The sequence below is a fragment of the Pelophylax lessonae genome (assembly GCF_965119305.1).
Source record: "Pelophylax lessonae genome assembly, chromosome: 4".
Taxonomy (NCBI): Eukaryota; Metazoa; Chordata; class Amphibia; order Anura; family Ranidae; genus Pelophylax; species Pelophylax lessonae.
This window is the reverse complement of record NC_138771.1, coordinates 553,912,466-553,933,426: the sequence shown is the minus strand read 5'-3', so window position 1 is coordinate 553,933,426 and position 20,961 is coordinate 553,912,466. Positions and strand designations below refer to the sequence as shown.

The following is a 20,961-nucleotide window of genomic DNA, read 5'->3' as shown; positions in this document are numbered from 1 at the left end:
TTTTAATTTTCGGGTTTACAACCGCTTTAACTAAAAGACTCCGATGATTATAATGTGAATCTCCCCATTTGCTTAGGTTCATTTCCCAGTTTACAAATAAATAGTATGTATAAAAAGAGGGCCTTACGTGCCAAGCAGGTGGTTTGCCAGGCCCTGACCACCTCCCACCCACCACCAAAAATCCATTTGTAAAACTAACCGATTGCCGGAGAAAAAAAAACAAAAAAAAAAAAAAAAACCTTGTCCGTGATGTTCAACACTCCATCCCAAAAGAATGCAACCCAGCCCATTCCCAGAGTGGCTTCCAAAAGGATTTCAGGCTCCCAGCTCTGCTAGAAAACCCAGTTTCATCACATGTGCCACCCAAAAACATCGGAAATCATTTTTTCCCAATGTTTTTTTTTTATAAAAGGCTTTTTAAAGCCATTTCTGTGAAGCACCAGGGGGCTGTCAAAAAGTGAATCTTCCATTTGCCGTGGAGGGGTTTAAAGGGTTAACAGACAAAAGCTGTTCGAATGTTGGCGCATGCTGCAATCTTAACCCCTAATAAAAAATATCAGTACCTTATTCATTGTAAGCAATAACCTTACTTTTCTGCAAAAACTTTTTTTTTTTATAAATATCCCCAGTTTTATACAAGGAGTCACATCAAACCCCACTTGCATAATTCTTGTAGATATCTACCTTGCCTTATATACAGGAGTTACAGTAAAGCTACATTAAAAATGGAAAAAAAAAAAAAAAAAAGACACAGGCTACTGGCAAGAGATCCAATCTTCCTAATCAAGCAGCAGACTATTATCTGCTGAACCACAAATCCCCATCATTTATAGACAGAGCCTCGTGTATAAAGAAGTGGAGGAAAGAAAGTTTCACCCCAACTTTTTTACACACACAAGATCCTTTACCCCATTATAAGTACAGAGTCGTGATTCTGGATGTTGACTGCACTGGACTATGCGACTTGATGTGCTCATCGTACAGCCAACTGCGGTATAAATAACTTAAAGTACAACAAAATTACTGATTTATAGAGATAGCTGGCTATAGAGACTGCTAAACATCGGAGTCTGAATTCTATTGCAGATATCAGGGTGGCAGACAAAAATGTTAAAAAGAGGTGGGTGGGAAGGGAATTTTAGATGTATGTTAACTGCCCATATTAGGGGCACATGGATCTTACAGCTCTGGCTATAAACATGATAGAAGATATAACTTACACACAAATATAAACCTCACTACACTGCCTCGTCCTGCCAGCAGCTAAACTTTCCAATGTGCGAGAAATGGACCATTGTGGATTTTTTCCCACTTGCATTATTTATGAAAGTTAATGTACAAAGTCTGCCATTCCAATGTACGTGAGCCAGGAGACCTTATATAATGCAGAGTGACAACCAGGTTTGTTTCTTTATGTGTAGGGATAGTATAAAATTGGGCACAGAGGTAGATGCTTCACACAAGTTTCTTGGCCTCAAAAAAGCACTTCAGATGTCTCATTTGCCAGATGCCTGTGAGGATGAGGATGAGAGTCTGGGCAATGGACCACCATAGGACACGCTGGTTAGTACTCTCGCTGGTTAAGCGGAACCTCTCCTCTCGGTACTGTGAAGAAAAGATCAAAATCTTCAGTAAAGAAAAATTCAAAAATGTTGTTTACAACTAAAGAACTCAAACATATCTAGAATAATTTAGTTTGTTGCCTAACCACATTATCGTGCTATAGCCGAAAGTCGGCTACAGTGCGGCTCTCTAGTTCTGGGAGGGCCTCCATGGACGTCCTCCCAAAACCAAGCTCCCTGGAGTGCACATTGGGCACGCTCTGTGACTGCTGAGTCCTTAGGACATAGCTGATCACAGATCGCGGTAAAGGGCCAATCACAGCAACCCTTTACCATGTGATCAGCTGTGTTCAATCACAGCTTATCACATATAAACAGACTTGTTGGTTAATAGCAGTCCTTTCCTCACACGCTGTCTGTGTGTGAGGAAAGGAAAAGTCATCCAGTCATATTCATCAGTGCCCCCTTATCGGTGCCCATCAGTGAAGAAGAAAAATTACTTATTTCCAAAATTGTTTAACAGAAAATTGTCAGCTTTTTTCATTTTTTTAGCAAAAAACAAAAAAACAAACACAGTGGTGATTAAATACCACGAAAAGAAAGCTCTATTTGTCTAAAAAAAAAATGATAAACTTTTGATTTGGGTACCGTGTTATTATATGACCGCGCAATTGTCATTCAAAGTGCGACAGCATTAAAAGCTAAAAATTGGCCTGGGCAGGAAGGGGGTGAAAGTGCCCAGTATTGAAGTGGTTAACAGATAATGACGTAGTAATCGTAGTATACCAGCCAAAAAATAAACCTTTTAGGATTTACTTTTCTATCGCTAGGAGTTGAACAATGACTGTAGTAGATATCCCTTAAATATAGGTGGTACAGGAGCTGAGCTATACATTTTTTCAAATACTATAGAAGGATAACACTGGTCCTTAAGCCAGCCATACATGAATTGAAGTTTGGCAGGTTCAGCTAAATTTTGTTCCATACATGGGGCAGGCTGGTTTTAACGATCGGCTTCTGTACAGCCACCATGTCAGATTTCTCCTTGATTGATCAGTGCCCCTGGATATAGCTAGCAGCACTGATCAGTGTAATTTGAAGGTGGGGAAGGCTCCCTGTTGTCCAAATACAATACTTTAGTGGAAAGGATTCCCACATCCCTCTGAAAAATGTAGGTGGGGGGAAATCGGGTTACTACTATATATGTGCTACCTTAGCATTTAATCTTAAAATGTAAAGGTTTTTTTTTTTTCTTCCATGCATGACAAATTAAAATTAGCACCTTTGAGACTTTTCTTTAGCTTCACTGTCAGTGTAGATTCACATTTCTGCGATGCGGGAACGCTGCGAATATGCATCCACACCTCTGGCAGTTCACACTGCCATATGCGATACGCAGGGGGTGTCAAAAGTTAACGACACCCCCAGTTGCAATCGCATATCGCAGTGCGATCTGCAAGTTCGCACACAATCAGATCGCACTAGTGTGAACTACTATGCGATCCGATTCTGCTGCGAATAAAAAAAAAAGACTCATGTGTGAGTTTAGTGCGGATGCGGTACGAATTCAGCCATACAAAGTGTATAGCTGAAATTCGCACCGCACATGAGATCGCATGTAATTTAGGAGCAGTGCTCTCCGAATTACATACGATTTCCGCAATCGCACTAATGTGAACCGGGGCTCAGTGTTAACTGCTGTGTCTCTAATGTCAGAGCATAATCCATCACAGACTCCTAACCATAGCCATCTCTTACCCTCTGGTAGTTTTGCTCCTTTTGAATTTGCTCCACCTGATCCAACAGCTGTCTGACTCGGAGCTGTAATTCTGTCAGTTTGTCCTTTGCCGCAATTTCAGGGTAGTTATTTGTGTGTTCTCCAATCTGTATATCTAAATGAACTCGCTATAACAACAAGGATAGGATTAAGTCAGTACATATGTAACAAAAACTACAAAACAAATTAAGCATGTCTTATCTTTTGTTACCCGATGAAAAAAAAATCTCTCAGATAGACTTCTATTCCGAACAGATTAACCCCCTTAAGGGCTCTTCAGACAGGTGATAAGCTTACCACCCCCTGAAATGCGATCTGCGGTGGATCACTTTTCAAAGGGCAGTATAGAAGTGGCTGGCAGGTGCCTCCAGCCTGAGTTGAAATAGCTGTGGCAGCAGTATGTGTACCAGATCTGATAGGCTGTAATGTTAGAATTTAGGTGGGTAGCTGGTAAAACCATGGCTCAGCTACCTGTTTTTTACTGCTCCCCAGTGGCCATTGTAAAAGAGCTCTACATGGCACAGTCTGTCTTAAAAAAAATTTGTATGTACATAAAACACATGAAAATGTTAACTTATCTGCCGATTAGTCTTTTTTACAATGTACACTGACCTGTGCATAGTTGATGAGTATTAGAATTATTGTACTAGAACTTATTAGTGTGTTGCTTCTCTTTCATTGTCCAGTCAGCAAGGTGGTAGTGTTAAGAACCAGTGCTCTTTACCTACTAGTTCTCTTGCTCCTCGGTGAGAGTTATGGATCTGGCTGTGTTCATTGCACCACAAAACTGCTGCACAGAATTACAAATCAATTGCAAGTAAAATTCCCATGTGTGGGTTATTTGTGCTGGATTAGACATCAGTTCTAATGTAAATAATCCTATTAATTATTAAGTTAATGTTAAAAACTGATAGTCATGCGATACCCGATGTAATGCGTAGGAATGGAAGCCAGGTGACATCACTTCCTGTCTAGACTGGAAGTTGGCCATATTGGTACACCTCTCATGCAATTTAGAATCTGTGACTCTCAGTAACGTTGTTGCTTTTTGTGCATTTTAATATTAAACCTTACTACACTATGGAAAGCTTATTTTTTGTTTTTTGAGCAACTTTATCAGTTGAAGTGATATTTATAAGGGACACATATCTGGAACCTGGGACAGCTGGGGGGGGGGGATTGATGCTGGTTGACTTAAGTGCTTTCTGACCTGTATGTTATATGGGTCAGACATTAAGGTGAGCATGCATGTTGGCTGGTGGTGGAGCACAGTATTGCATCCCACAGGGGTGTGAATGCGAACTTGTGAAGCCTTATTCTGTGCCAAATTGGGACTATTTATTCAACTTTGGACTTACTTCATTAAGTATTCTGATAAACTGTTGATTTTCCCATTTTGCCCTTATTTTCACTCGCTATGTACTATGTCAGGTCAGCGGGGTGTTTAAGATTTTTTTTGCATTATAGTCACTTTTTTATATGTGGTTAGTTTGTTCTCACCTAATCATTTGGAAGAATTACATCATCATTACTATTCTATAGCTGTTAGCACCTCTGTATGAGGTTTATCAATATTCAACTTTATCACATTAAATCTGTTGATGCAGTATTAGGAGTATACACTCTTTAATACTCACTTAATATTTTCTTTTGTACTATTTCATTTGGATACATGCGTTAGGAGAGCTGTATGTTATTTACTGAAAAATAAAGTGTGTGACACTGGCCCCAAAGCCCTGTTTGCTCAGTATTTTTCCAGATGTCCGTAAAAAACAAATTTACCACCCAATTCCTGCATGAGACTTTATTTCTAGCCAGGAAGTGCATTGCACAAAAATGGATGCGTGCCACCCCCCCGACCTTTCATGACTGGCTTAGGGCAGTTAATAACACCTTGCTCATCGTGGCTGCCCGTCAAAATACAAAAAAATCTGGGATAGATGGGTCCAGGCCCCGGAGACGTGCATCTAGACCTACCTTCTACCTTCTCACATTGCTCTTCTTGCGTGATGTTCCTGCTCAGGCTACTCCGAAGCAGGGACTATGCGAACTGTTGTTAACATATTGGGTATCCCCCCTGTGCCCTGTCGAGTCTGAGCCCGATAGGATCCTTCCTCGGGATCACTGGATTGCATTGAATGCTACAGCACTAGTCGTTATGTTAGTACGGCCGCATGTCACTGTATTTTGCACTTTTTACTGTACAAAGCACACGAGTTCCTTGTAAATCTGTTTATTTTGTTTTTTCAATAAAGACTTTTTGTTGATTTAAAAAAAGAAAAATAAAGTGAGCAGGACAGCACAATTTTTTTTGTTAAAAACAGGGTTTCAGTGTATAGTTTGTGATTATATACATATATAAGTATATAATCACAAACGATACACTGAAACCATGTTTTTAACATTAAAAAATACAAAATAGTGTATCACTGCACATCTGTATAATAGAATATAGGGAAGCCCATATGCAACATCAAGATCTTAGAATACATGATCTACAAAGTGGTCAATTATGTGCCTCACCAGTTTTCCTCCAGAGAAGAGAGACATTCTTGTAGAGTTTGAGTGCAGACAGATCTGGTGCTCCCCTGGGGTGTGAGAGGTAAAGATGAAGCGTCCCTCTGACCCATACTGCCTGGAGAGAATTGCCTGACAGAAGAAAATATCAAACAAGACAGAAAGTTGCATCAATCACAAAACAAGGAATAAGTATGCATTATTATAGAAAATGTGACCATCATGCCCATGGCCAAAAAAATAATATCTGTTCAAAAAAGGAACTAGGACCTGTAGCCTACTAATGCAAATCTCAAATAACCGCTTCCGGATCACCCCACGTACATATACTGTGGAAGAGCTGCCCTTCAGCGCAAAATCGTATACCTGTACGTCATTTCTATTTCCGGGTCTGGGGAGCACATGCACACTGCCGGCTACCCACAAGGACTGGACACAGCGGAAGCTAGTTAGCGGGTTCAGTGGACCCCATGTTCACAGGCAAAAGGCGATCATTCCTGAGAGAAGCAGAACGGCGGTCTGCCTACGTAAACAAGGCAGATTGCCGTGCTGTCAGAGGGGAAGATGGAGATGTTTCTGCTAAGCAGGAACACAGACCTATGTCTCTCCGCAGGCAAAGCATCCCCCACACAGTTAGCAAGCACTCCCAGGGAACACATTTAACCCTTTACTCGCCCCCGATGTTAACCCCCTTCCCTGCCAGTGTCATTAGTACAGTGACAGTGCATTTTTTTTAGTACGGATCACTGTATTGGTGTCACTGGTCCCCAAAAATGTTCACTTCCGTGTGAGATTTGTCCCCCGTAATGGCGCAGTCCCACTAAAAATTGCTGACCCCCGCCATTACTAGTAAAGAATGTTTTATATATATATATATATATATATATATATATATATATATATATATATATATATATATATATATATATATATATATATATATACACACACACACACACAGTGGGTACGGAAAGTATTCAGACCCACTTAAATTTTTCACTCTTTGTTATATTGCAGCCATTTGCTAAAATCATTTAAGTTCATTCTTCTTCCTCATGAATGTACACATAGCACCCCATACTGACAGAAAAACACAGAATTGTTGCAGATTTATTAAAAAAGAAAAACTGAAATATCACATGGTCCTAAGTATTCAGACCCTTTGCTCAGTATTTAGTAGAAGCCCCCTTTTGATCTAATACAGCCAGGAGTCTTTTTGGGAAAGATGCAACAAGTCTTTCACACCTGGATTTGGGGATCCTCTGCCATTCCTCCTTGCAGATCCTCTCCAGTTCTGTCAGGTAGGATGGTAAACGTTGGTGGACAGACGTTTTTAGGTCTCTCCAGAGATGCTCAATTGGGTTTAAGTCAGGGCTCTGGCTGGGCCATTCAAGAACAGTCACGGAGTTGTTGTGAAGCCACTCCTTCGTTATTTTAGCTGTGTGCTTAGGGTCATTGTCTTGTTGGAAGGTAAACCTTCGGCCCAGTCTGAGGTCCAGAGCACTCTGGAAAAGGTTTTTGTCCAGGATATCCCTGTACTTGGCCGCATTCATCTTTCCCTAGATTGCAACCAGTCGTCCTGTCCCTGCAGCTGAAAAAACACCCCCACAGCATGATGCTGCCACCACCATGCTTCACTGTTGGGACTGTATTGGACAGGTGATGAGCAGTGCCTGGTTTTCTCCACACATACCGCTTACAATTAAGGCCAAAAAGTTCTATTTTGGTCTCATCAGACCAGAGAATCTTATTTCTCACCATCTTGGAGTCCTTCAGGTGTTTTTTAGCAAACTCCATGCGGGCTTTCATGTGTCTTACACTGAGGAGAGGCTTCCGTCTGGCCACTCTGCCATAAAGCCCCGACTGGTGGAGGGCTGCAGTGATGGTTGACTTTCTACAACTTTCATCCATCTGACTGCATCTCTGGAGCTCAGCCACAGTGATCTTTGCGTTCTTCTTTACCTCTCTCACCAAGGCTCTTCTCCCCCGATAGCTCAGTTTGGCCGGACGGCCAGCTCTAGGAAGGGTTCTGGTCGTCCCAAACGTCTTCCATTTGAAGATTATGGAGGCCACTGTGCTCTTAGGAACCTTAAGTGCAGCAGAAATCTTTTTGTAACCTTGGCCAGATCTGTGCCTTGCCACAATTCTGTCTCTGAGCTCTTCAGGCAGTTCCTTTGACCTCATGATTCTCATTTGCTCTGACATGCATTGTGATCTGGAAGGTCTTATATAGACAGGTGTGTGGCTTTCCTAATCAAGTCCAATCAGTATAATCAATCACAGCTGGACTCCAATGAAGGTGTAGAACCATCTCAAGGATGATCAGAAGAAATGGAAAGCACCTGAGTTAAATATATGAGTGTCACAGCAAAGGGTCTGAATACTTAGGACCATGTGATATTTCAGTTTTTCTTTTTTTAATAAATCTGCAACAATGTCAACAATTCTGTGTTTTTCTGTCAGTATGGGGTGCTATGTGTACATTCATGAGGAAGAAGAATGAACTTAAATGATTTTAGCAAATGGCTGCAATATAACAAAGAGTGAAAAATTTAAGGGGGTCTGAATACTTTCCATACCCACTGTATATACACACACACACACACACACACACACACACACACACACCATAGTTTGTAGACAATATAACTTTTACGCAAACCAATCAATATATGCCTATTGGGATTTTTTTTTTTTTTTTAAACCAAAAACCATATAGCAGAATACGGTACATATTGGCCTAGATTGATGAAGAAATTAGATTTTTTACTGGATAGCATTTATAGCACAAAGTAAAAAATATTGTTTTTTTTTCAAAATTGTCAATCTTTTTTTGTTTATAGCAAAAAAAAAAAAAAAACCGCAGTGATCAAATACCACCAAAAGAAAGTTCTATTTGTGGGGGAAAAGGACATAAATTTTATTTGGGTACAGCGTCGCATGACCACGCAATTGTCAGTTAAAGTAATGCAGTGCCGCATCTCAAAAAATGAAGGGGAGGGGGGGGGGGAAACCTTTCCGAAAAATGAAGTGGTTAAAAATTATATTTAGAACCACACACACAAAAAACATTTTTGCCATAATATTGCAATATTTAAAGAACTCAGGGCAAGAAAATTAGATTTTTGACTTAACGTAAAATCCATTTCTCTGATGTTCATTGATGGACACAGCTCCTGATCTTCATAACCATTGGGTTATACTGCCCCCTAAAGGAGTAGGACAATAGGCAGAAAAAGAATCTGGCTACATCTATGGGCAATCCCAGGGGGTATACTCCCTCTCTGATATAGGTACTCAGTTTTGTTACAAGCAGTGTCAGAAGAATTACAACTCCACAGAGGGGTAGGTGCTGTGTCCGTCAATGAACATCAGAGAAATGGATTTTACAGTAAATCAAAAGTCCCATTTTCTCTTTTGTTCATTTATGGACAGCTCCTGATCTTCATAACCATTGGGAAGTCCAAAAGAAGTGTTAAACATGAGTGTTGAGAACAGCAAAAAAATTCCCAAGGCTAAACAGTAGAAAAATCCAGGAGGAAAAAATAAATTTTATTTAAAAAATGTTGCCAGGACCAAAGATCCCAGCAAGGAACTAGAAAAAAATCTGAGTGACTATAGCAGCGAAAGGGAGTATATGTCCTGGGACTGCCCATGGGTGTAGCCAGAAGTTTTTTTCTGCCTTGTGTCCTACTACTGTAGGGGGGAAGTATAACCCAATGGTCAAGAATGACAGGAGCTTTGTCCATCAATGAACGAAAGAGAAATAAAAATTTTGTCCAGAGTCCTTTTCTTTAAAGATGATCTGCATCCTTATACTGTTTGAAAAAGAGAGGGAACCATGTCTGCTGCCACTGTGCACCACTACTAGGAATGGGCTCAGGCATGTCCGGATCATAGTCCCAACCCACGTGAGCAATCGCACCAGGAAGCCGTCACTGCACACCGCCAATCATAGGCAGCATGTGTAGGTGCAGGTGGGGGCTGGGAAATGTATCACTGCCTAGGATTGGCAGTATGCAGTGAGGGCTTCCTAGCGGGATTGCTCAGGTAGGTTGGGGCTACAATCCGAACACGCCTGAGCCCATCCCTAACCTCTACCATGGAAAAGCTGGTTCCCTGGCTGCCTTGCTGATCCAATTACTTCAATACACTGACTCCCTGGACAGATATCATTATCAGATACCTGCAAATCTTGCTCAGCTGCAAAGTGACCCTGTTGTGCTCCTGGATCCTTACAGGCAGCTGTTGGTTTTCCAGGAGACACTGGGCCTTAAACTCTTTGTGGTGCAGGGTGAGAAATAGTGAATGTGCAAAATGTTCAAAAAAAAAAAAAAAAAAAAGATAAATTATGTATTGTCACAGTGATCATGGTAACCTACTGTCGCAGTAATCATAGTGACCTACTGCTTGTCACACTAGGGTGTCTATTCTATGTACCCAACAATGGCAAATCAAAGGCAAGTTTTCTTAGTGATTAAGATTATACTGTGGGGATTCAATAGGGGAGAGACTACAGGCATAAGCCGCTTTAGGGTACCTTTACTTTATGTACACTCGCGAGTACAAACACATTGGCATCTATGGGAAATCTTGGTCAGCTCGACATGGCACTGCTAACGGTTTTTAACATTGGCATCTATGGGAAACCTTCGTCAGGTTGACATGGCACTGCTCCCGAACCATAAGGGACAGGGACACCATACTTGGGGAGCACCAAGAAAGGACCCAGGACTACAACATATCCAATTTTGAGGCTGGCCAGCTTGCCTAGGTAATCTACCATGTTGTAGTCCTGGGTCCCCTTAATGTGCACCCCAAGTTTGGTGTCCCTGTCACTTATGGTTCGGGAGCAGTGCCATGTCAATTTGACCAAGATTTCCCATTGACGCCAATGTTAAAGAGGTTGTAAACCCATATGAAATTTTTTTTTTTTTTTTTTCCGACCTGAGAGAGAAACACATAATGAGCTAGTATGCATCGCATACTAGCTCATTATGAAATACTTACCTTAGAACGAGCCCCCGCCATGCCGTCCGCTTAGCTGTACGATGGGTGACATGTCCAGTCGCCCGTCTTCCAGGATCGCGGCATCCGGCCATCTGATTGGCCGGAGCCGCGGTGACGTCACTCCCGCGCACGGGAGCCGACAGTCGTGGCACGGGGCTCTGAAGAAACGGCACCAGCAGCCGTTCCTTCAGAGCGCATGCGCCAGTGACGTCACTGGCTGCATGTAAGGTAAATATCTCCTAAACGGTGCATGTTTAGGAGATATTTACAGTACCTATAGGTAACCCTTATCATAGGCTTACCTATAGGTAAAAGTGTCAGAGGAGGGTTTACTTCCTCTTTAAATGTTAAAAACCAGGAGCAGTGCCATGTTAAGCTGACCCAGACTTTCCATAGAGCTACTTCAGTGGTTCTCAACTCCAGGCCTCAGGACACAATAACAGGCCAGGTTTGCAAGATAACTGAAATACATTACAGGTGATATATTTTGCTGCTCAGTGATTGCAGTATTCTAGTCTGCATCTCCCCAAGGTAATACTTAAAATCTGGCCTGTCAGTGGGTCCTGAGGACCGGAGTTGAGAAAGGACATTTTGAAGTTATTGAGTACAGTCAGGCACCAGTGTATGTCAACTAATTCCCAAAGCAGGTCAGTTTAACCCGTTTTTGGGCTATACGATTACTCTCTAAAAGCAATAGCAACCAGTTTCACATGCTTTCCTCCAGCCTTCCATTAAGGCAAATATTCCAGTCCCCCCTCTTGATTTAAGTGAATGCCTGCAGGACATGTATGAAAATACTAGTTCCCCGCCCGACAGTCATGTTGCTTCAGTGACCAACTCAGAACAAACATAGCCTGACAACTACAATTTTTATAGGGGGCAGCAATGGTAGCCTATCATTTCAAGTGCAGGTTTCTTCAAATGTGGAGATTTTTCTGAAGAAATGCAAGTACATTTAGGTAAGTGATGGTAGGCTAAGCATTGGAACCAATGCCAAGAGGCCAGAAGATGATCTTTTGAGAAGAACATACCAGTGTTTATCCAAAATATAGTTATTTTTAGGTGGGAACTTGCAGCTTAAGAGCTTGTTCACACGCGCTTTGCTCTCTGAAGAATGATCTGTGTTCAGATTGCTCTTCAGAGAGTATTTGACAGGGGGCGAGGTGTTGTATTGCCTCCTCACTGCCTGCTTTAACCCCCTTGAATCCCACACTAGCAAAGAGCAACCACATGCTTTTTCGCTTGCAGAGGGGCCAAATTCCCTTGAATGGATTGCGTTCAGCAGGCGCTGCACCCACTGAAAGCGACAGGAGGTATAACTCCTGCCATGTTTGCAACACAAAGCATCATGGCCACGGCATGTGTACACCCTGGCCATTGCCTCTGCAGCTTAGGCGGTAGCAGTTGGGGGGCATTAAAAAGGTGGCTAAACCCTACACCACCCCACCCCCTCATGGGTGAACAACCCTCTAATCAGTTAATTCAAGGAAGCCAAAATCAACAATTTTAATTTACCTTCCCATCTGGGTCCTTCACCTCCACATGCATACCCAGGCCTGGGGTAGAAGGAAGAAAAGTTTCAGCCTGTTTATCCCAAAGCTGGGTCTTGTAGTTACCTAGATATAGAAGCAGCAAGTTAATGAAAAGGACTAAAACAAGCATTTTTACTAAGTGTATGTGCATCTTTTATAAAGCCCAACTCCAGACAAAGATTTTTCTTCCTTGACAAAATGATTAAGGCTAGGTTCATGTTAATGTGGCAAATCGCAGGTTCCAACAAGCAGAAAACTTTCTTCACTTTATCAGACACACGGGGTGTCATTAATTCTTAATCCCCCCCCACCCCCGCAGGAAATGTGCACGCAAAATCGCATGGGGATGTGAATTTACAAAAGGGTTGGGGAGGTCTTTTGCCGTGTTTCTCACGGGTAAAGAGTCCACCGAAATGAATGGGCTACCTTATATGCGTGTCACAGTAAAGTGGACCAAGCCTAAAACCATCTGCCTGAACTGTATTCCTGTCTTGGTTGGGAAGATTTCCTTTCATTTGCTATTCTGGGACCAAATAGAACCATAAATAATAAATTCTGACTTGTTACCATTTGCTCTGTAAAAATTCTTAAGCCTGGTTCGAATCCCAGCCGTTTCAGCAGGGACCGTCAAAGATTTGATCCATCAATGGGTAAGATGACAGTGCCCAAGTTGATCCATCGATAGACTTGGATACAACCTGCATGTCGGATTTCTAGCATGCAATCATTGCCAAAGGCTATATCTGCTGACAATCGTTCTGTTCTCAGGGGAAGGGATTCTCAGAAATAACAGTGGAAGGGATTGTCCCATTAACACTGACTGTGATGGAGGAATCGAGCAATTTTCTTTCCTTCCACCCATGGTTGCAGGAAAGAAAAGAAAATCACAGTCTATGGCCTGCCCTGGTTGCAGATATAAAGCACAGTATAAAAGACAATTGCTAACACTTTAGTGACATCTGTGGATTGCCACCCATGTAGACTTTTACAAAACTTCCCATAAAGCAACACAGGTTATTGAACACTTGTAAAAAATAGGGTTTCCATCCGTCCAGATTTGACGGATCAGATGTCAGCGGACATGTCTCTGCTGACATCGGATGCCCCATAGGGATGCATGGGAGGGCCGTTCAGATCCGCTAAAAAAACGTACAGGTGGATCTGAACGGTACGCCTGTGTGAAAGGGGCCTAAATGTTATTTGCAAACTTTTCCTTGAAAAATCACTGTTTGGATACAGTTGCTGCATCGCGTGTGGGGAAAATCTTACCTGTAAGAACCACTGCCATTGACTGATCCTTTGACTTGCTGGAAAAATAAACTTTTCCATCCGTCCAGCGGATTGGATGGGATCGGATGAGAACGGACTGAGATGTATGGGGCTCTGATAGCTGTGTCTCCGCACACAGTGCAAAGAGCTGTCAATCTCCTGCTCAGCGGGGGATCGGTGGATCGATCCCCCGCTGAGATAAACAAAGTCTGTCCGACAGACGGATCGTGTGAAAAGGGCCTTAAGTGGGGTACACACTATAAGAAACTCAAAAATTGAAAGTCCAATTTTCCTCGTTGTTTCACAGCAAATCAGAACCGATGAAGGAAAAGTTGCACGAAAGTTCTCGTATGACAAAGTCTTTTTTTTGTTGTTTATAGTTTCTAAATTCTCTCATACAAAAAAGGTAAAGAATAAAGCGCAAATCGTTCCTTCGGTTCGTATGGGAAAACTTTTGGAGCTTGCCCCTTCGGAAGTTCAGGCTGGAATTGGCTGTAGAACGTTGTGTACACATACGAAAATGGTATGAAAGTTTCTCGGACTAAAATGTTCGCCCGATTTTCTTATAGTGTGTATGAGCCTTAAGAGCTCGTTTACCCTTGCTTTTCTGTTTTGAAATGTGATCCACATTAAGATGAGGAGTGAGGTGATACAACCCCCTACGTACTTAACAATCGCGTGCGTTGTGCATAGTTGCGGACCGTTGCAGCGCAGTCCCATTTATTTGATGGGTGCAACAGGGGGTACAATTCCTGCAGTGGCCGCAAAGCATAAAATCATGGTCACCACATGTGTACACCCCCCCCCCCCCCACCACCACTGCCTCAGTGGCCAAAGAGGGAACGGTTGAGCGGCAGTACAAATGTGGCTCATCTGCAGGGTTTTACCAGGCCTATTACTGAATTGTCGACAACTGGCTAAACAAGTTACAATCTGATTGTACAACCTCTGTGCAATTTTATCTAGAGTTACCAAAACTATGTAATGTAAAGGCTTACCCATACTATATACATTCTGTATCAAATGGGGCTGGTCATTGAGCCACATTGGTGGCAAATCTAAAGCAGATTCTAACATGTTTGGTAAAGTGGTATTAAACCCAAAAGCAAACATGTATTATACTGCAGCTTACCAGTTCTGTAATTGTTTTCTTTTTTAGACTCTCTTCGATTTTCATCTGGCGATCCAGCCAGCATATCTGTTGTTTTTCACAGCACAAGCTCTCCCGCAGAATATATCAGTTTTCATGGATGAGACAAACCACTTAACACTGGCAGGGGGGATTTTAATTATCCCTTTTAGTAATTCATGTAAAGCCTTTATCCCAAAAGGGACAAAAAACGGTTTACTCTAACCAATTATAAAGCGTGAGTTGGAGTTTTGATTCAATTTGTTAGTATATCTAAATCTGCTAATACACTTAACACTTTCCTCCCTCCCCCAGACTGACAATGCTGCTGTGCACATTCCTCCACAGTTCTGTTTCACTAATACAGGATATGTGTTACTGGCAAGATCACCAGGGAAAGAAAACCTAAAATAAGAAAACAAATGCAGCCACCACATTTAAGGATTGGTAATCTGCAATATATTACATTTTAGCTTTCAGGTTTAATACCACTTAAAGCGGAGTTCTAGCCTGGGGGGGAATAAAAAAAAAAAAAAAAAAAGTCAGCAGCTATAAATACTGCAGCTGCTGACTTAATATAAGGACACCTGTAGACACCTGTCCAGGGAGCCCGCAATGTCAGCCCCCCTAGCCGATCCATCCATCGGCTCTGGGTGCTGGGGCCCGTGTAACATTCAAAAACCTTACCTCGTGAAAATTCCCTACCCTCGTCACTCCCTGTGCACGTACGTCATGGAACAGCTGAGCCGCTTACCACTGCGCATGCTCACAGCTCCGGAGGGTAGGGAATTTTCACGGGGTAGGGTTTTGTAACGTTCGACCGCATCAGCTGTTGCCGCGGGTACATGAAATCATCTCTGCTGCTACCCCTGTGACTTCCCTGATCTCGGCTCCAAAATATAAAAGCGGCGGCGGGTCTATGAAAATATAACTCATGGAGATCTCGGCTCCGTGATTTATATTTTCATAGACCCCCCGTCGATTTTACATTTTGGAGCTGAAATCAGAGAAGTCACAGGGGTAGCAGCAGAGATGATTTCATGTACCCGCGGCATCAGCTGATGCGGTGTAACGTTACAAAACACTACCCTGTGAAAATTCCCTACCCTCCGCAGCTATGAGCATGCGCAGTGGTAAGCTGCTCAGCTGCTCCATGACGTACGTGCACAGGGAGTGACGAGGGTAGGGAATTTTCACGGGCAGGGGTTTTTTTCACGGAACACCGGCATCCTTACTGAGGGAAACAGGAAGTGAACCCTTGCAGCTTCACACGGTTTCCTACTGTGCATGCGTGAGTCACACTGCGCTCTCTGAATGGTCCCGCTGTCTTCTGGGACCTGTGTGTGTCTCACAGAAAGCAGCGGGAGAAGGAGGGGCCGCAAATGACGTAGGTTGTTGACGTGTGTGGTTATGAGTAAGTGATCAACAGCATCGTGAAACGCGTCAACCCGACATGTCTGTTTGCTTCTTCATTTATGAGGAATAAAGGAGTTCATTTGTTTTCATCTTATCACCTTGAGTGCGGTCTCAATTTTTTGGACTTTTCTACATTTGGATGATGGATCTGACCTGCACCAAACCCTGAACTTACACCTGAGCAGCTCTTTGTTTGCGCCGAAAATGACGTAGGTCGCTGAGGCGCCCCTTTACGGAAGTGGGAGCGGGCACCTGTGGCATCGGAGGAGGAAGCAGATGAGCAGAGCTTCCATATTTGGGTGGAACTCCGCTTTAAAGTGTAAGTCCACCCTAACACTAAAATCCCTGCATCTACAGACATCAAGGATCTAACACTAACCCTGTAAAGAAAAAATCAGTACACTTACCTTTTTTGAAGCCGATCTGACGCCACGCTGAGCTGTCAGCAACGGCTTCGCTGTGGAGGCGGGTGCAGAGGACAAGGCAGACAACAGAAGCCTCATAGTAACTCTATGGGTGATGTCACTTCCCATTCATTTCACAGCCGTTGTTGGCCGTGTCCTCTGCAGAGCTTCCGTCGCTGGAGACCGGATTGGCTTCAAAAAAGGTAAGTATACGGATTTCTTCTTTACAGGGCTAGATAGGGTAGTGTTCGATCGTGGATGTATATAGATGCAGGGATTTTAGTGTTAGGATGGACTTACACTTTAAACTTTTTATTTCTCTTTGTAAGAAAATCCAGCATGAGGGAGGGGTCTGTAGACTCCCCTGCAGGACAAGTTTTAGAAGACAGCTAATGCCTTGGCATGATTGTCATGGAAACAGAACCCAGCCACCTGTTCTCCTCCCAGCCCCCTTCCCCCATCACACCTGCTGCTCTCACCTATCACCATCGTCTCATCCGGGATCTCCTCAATGAAGCAGCGTTTCTCTGTCTCCCCGATATGGAAGTACAGGCCCCGGGACACACCGACATGCAACAACAGCACGGTCAGCGGGAGCAGCAGCGCGGACCGGAGGGACCCACAACCCGGGGCGAGGGGAGACATGACGGCCAGGCAGCCACGGAACAGAGCGGTGTTGTGCGCACAACCCCTTCTGCGTGTCAGGCCTCCATCTGGAGAGCGAGGGCCGTCATGGATAGGCTGAAGAGTCCAGAGAGGCGGGGCTAAGAGTGCTGCCAGAGCGAGGCTTGGATAAGATCACATGCAACGTCACCATTCGCTGCAAGGAAACGTCACCTTTGGGCGGCCATGTTGGATCCTGCCGGCTTGGTGACGTCACTTGTGTCACTCAGGCAGAATCATCGATGTTCTGTTCACTGTTATAAAAATTAGAGAATGAAATAGTTTTCAGGTGCGCTGTTTCTGCCGATCTTATAAAGTGGTACATTGATTTTCTGCATCAGGAGTAAGGGCACTGAGAGGGAGCCTACAAACAAACAAGTTATTATTTATCTATATATAGCGCCATCAGTTTACATAGCGCTTTACATATTATACATTCACATCAGTCCCTGCCCTCAAGGAGCTTACAATCTAAAAATAAATGGTCACTGACCTGTGTCCTACACCTAACCCTAATGTCCCAATCACACCTTTGTGACACATCATCTTTTCCCCCACATTTTTTGGTGCCTTCATCATATAACAGAATAGGACCAACGTGCCAAAGTAGCTCAAGTCGTTTTTCTTTTTGGCACTGAGCCAAGTGCAGTTTGTGTTGCACGTTTTGATGCATGACAAATGGACGAAAAAACGTGGGCCTGACACCTGCGTTTGGGGTGCCATTTAAGAAATAATGACATTGCAAGTGTGTTGCACATCTATTTCACACATTTTTGCCCACACTCCCAGAACGCTTAGGTGTGAATGCGGCCTAACACTTCAGCTTACCCCTGTCCAGTGGCGGCCTGTCAATTGGGGGCGCAGGGGCTCCGCCCTCCCTATCCATGCATCCGGCCCCCTAATCTACATGCAGGGCACCAGGTGCATGGATTCCAAGGGTTTTTTTTTTTTTAAGCACCCGATTAGAGCCAGAGGCTCTGATAGGCTTCAAAAAAGGGTGTGCTTGGGGCGCAGAGCCCACCCAGTTGTGTGACAAAAGCGAATGAATATTTGCTATTGCCACACTGATTCTCCTCCCGGCCAATCAGGAAGCAGGTCCTGAGACCTCTTTCCCGATTGGCCGAAAGGAGAAGGCATGTGTGACGGGAGTCACTTTGGGCATGGTAGTCGTGGACCCCAAATGCCTTTAGAGTAGTTGGGGGGCACCATGCCCAGCCTTATGGGGCTCTCTTATGTTTAAGTCACCCTGCATCTGTTATGGATGCAGGGTGACCAGGAGGGTGGTGAACACTGGGAATATGGTTTGGACTACTACAAATAGGACAGATGGGTGATGGTTTGGATTGCTTCATATTTGTCAGCAAGGTCTCCATGTAGAAATATTGAGATTTGTTCCCATTTGCCATGAGGTCTCTGACCAGGAAGTACAACTCCTAATATGGTCATTCCAGGAAGTTCAATGAGGAGACTGACTGTCTAACAATGTTGCTTTTGTCTGAGGTGGCTTTCCATTCACCTATTGTCGGGTGTGCTAATGAACTCACCTGTTGTCTGCTAAGGGATGTATTGACACTCAGAGTAATGTGTATTGGGGGCTCGTTATGGAACCATTGTTCTGTGTCTGGCTATTGTGTACATTGATTGTCCCCTGGGGGCTTCTGTCTCATTACACATAACAGTCCTTCTAATCAAGCTATCTGACCAATCCCTGCTGACTCATTTTCAAGTCCTCATTTGCATGGCTAAGGAGGACCTGAAGGAGAACGGCATGTACTGTGCAATTGACCAATGGGAAAGTGGTTGTTGGGGGCAGGATGTTCCAAATTCTGTATAAAAGTGTGCTGTGTACTTCCAATAAATGGTCTTCCTTTTTTGAACTTACATACAGCCTGCCTGGTGTTTGTTCTAATGGATTCCGAACGGCACATAGCTGTAGTTCGGATCCCGGAGCCTTGGTTGACCGAATCATCAGACGTTGTGATCTGCAAGCTGACTCACTAGAAACAGAGGAGTGTCAGGAGAGCGGAAGCGAGCGAGCAACGGTCTCGTTTCAGCATGCTATTGGCCAAGAAGGGGGGAGGAGACGGCCGCCGAGAAGGGACACGAAGGAGCCTGAGGGGGAAGCCGCCGCCTGTAATTCTGGAGGAGCAAGGTAAGTAAACTGGCGGGCGGGCGGGGGGAGAGATGTTGTTGTGCAGGCTGCAGTGATATGGGGGGGCAGGTCCGTCTGCCGCCCCCCCCTGACTGATGGAGCACCAGCCGCCACTGCCCCTGTCCATACACTAGTACTGAAAGCACAGTACCATTTATGTGTTGCAGTAATGCACCGTCATTTTCTTGTTTTACCATGCATTGTTGTATTTAGCCGCACCATTTATTTCAGACGGCACCCCAAAGCACTGCTAGGGCTTGTTCACGCTATATGCAGTGACCTGCGTTTTTGTGCACAGAACAATGTAGGTCACCACCACTTGCCGACCGCCTAACTGGGAAAATATGTCATTACTTTGACGTTAAATACCGGGGTTATGACTGCAGCTAGATGCCATACCCACAGTATTTTCTTTTCCCTTAGACGTCTTTCAGATAAAAGTTAGCCCTGCAGCGGATTCACAGTGGGATCACTTTTAGAAGTGGCTGGAGAGGTGCCCCTCCCCCCTTCCTGCCGCTTCCCGGGCTTATGTTACCGATCATTACAGAACTATCTTGGCGCCGGCATTGTCTTGCCATAGAGATACACGATGGCAGGATGGCCACCACTCATCTCTTTGCCCTTAGAGGACCGGAGCAATGTCATAATGCCATTTCCAGGTCTCAGGCCATGTAAACATGTTTGTTTGTTTTTCCCTAAGCCCCCGTTCACACTAGGGATGTAACGATATCAAAATCTCACGGTACGATACAATTTCGATATTGACCTCACGGTACGATATTTATTGCGATATTTCAAAGTGATTTTTTATGGGGCTTACTGGCTTTGCTTTCACATATTTGCAAACTTATTTCTTCATTGAAGAAATAAGTTTGCAAATATGTGAAAGTAAAGCCAGTAAGACTCATAAAAAATCACTTTGAAATATATACAGTACAGTCACTCCTTCTCTCTAAGATTAGAAGACACCACATTTTGGGCCTCATGCTCTTGTCCACTCCCCCACTAGCACGGCACCTGATACCTCTTCTCTTCTTAGCACTGTTCTGCTTACTCTAAAAACTACTAGTACAATGCATGTCATGAATGATGACTTGAGTGGCGTCAGTGTGCACTGTTTTTTTTTAATTTCTTTCACATTATTTAATTACTCACCGGCGGTCCGGTGTCTGTGTCTTGCCGTGGTACCACTGCCTGGCTGCCAGGGATTCAGGGAAGCTGGCTCTGCTCCGCCGAGTCCGCCGCTCGGCGCTCTCATGCGCTGGCTCCGCCCCACAAGCCCGCCCACCCACACTGCTCTAACCAACTGGCAGCCGCTCGCCTCGGCTCGGCCAGTAAGCAAGCAGCACTGTAGTGTACAGCATAGTCAGACAGGAGCCGCCGAGCCGACGAGACACATAGAAGTAGAAGGCGGCCATACCGTGCACCCACCACGACGGTATCGGGCCATGCAAAACACCGCGATACCGCGATAGCGGTAATATCGTTACATGCCTAGTTCACACTGGGGCGACCTGACAGGTCGCCGTA

General features: G+C 44.0%; 1 protein-coding gene across 1 annotated transcript; it reads right to left on the bottom strand.

Moving 5' to 3' along the window:
- Positions 1–1,084: 1,084 nt before the first annotated feature.
- TMED4 (transmembrane p24 trafficking protein 4) lies at positions 1,085–17,346 on the bottom strand. Its single transcript, XM_082252720.1, has 5 exons — positions 17,096–17,346; positions 12,382–12,482; positions 5,863–5,988; positions 3,321–3,467; positions 1,085–1,605 (listed from the first exon to the last, which is right to left on the bottom strand). Exons 1-5 carry the CDS (start codon positions 17,259–17,261, stop codon positions 1,456–1,458), a joined length of 690 nt encoding a protein of 229 aa, XP_082108846.1. The 5' UTR covers positions 17,262–17,346; the 3' UTR covers positions 1,085–1,455.
- Positions 17,347–20,961: the final 3,615 nt, after the last annotated feature.

What these genes read in the sequence shown, in the direction of transcription:
- TMED4 (XM_082252720.1), bottom strand. Translation starts at nt 17,261, where the DNA reads ATGTCTCCCCTCGCCCCGGGTTGTGGGTCCCTCCGGTCCGCGCTGCTG. An exon ending in TGAAGGACCCAGATGGGAAG is followed by an intron (nt 5,989 to 12,381) that starts GTAAATTAAAAT and finishes TTCTTCTGTCAG; the next exon opens with GCAATTCTCTCCAGGCAGTA. An exon ending in AGGAGCAAAACTACCAGAGG is followed by an intron (nt 1,606 to 3,320) that starts GTAAGAGATGGC and finishes TTTTCTTCACAG; the next exon opens with TACCGAGAGGAGAGGTTCCG.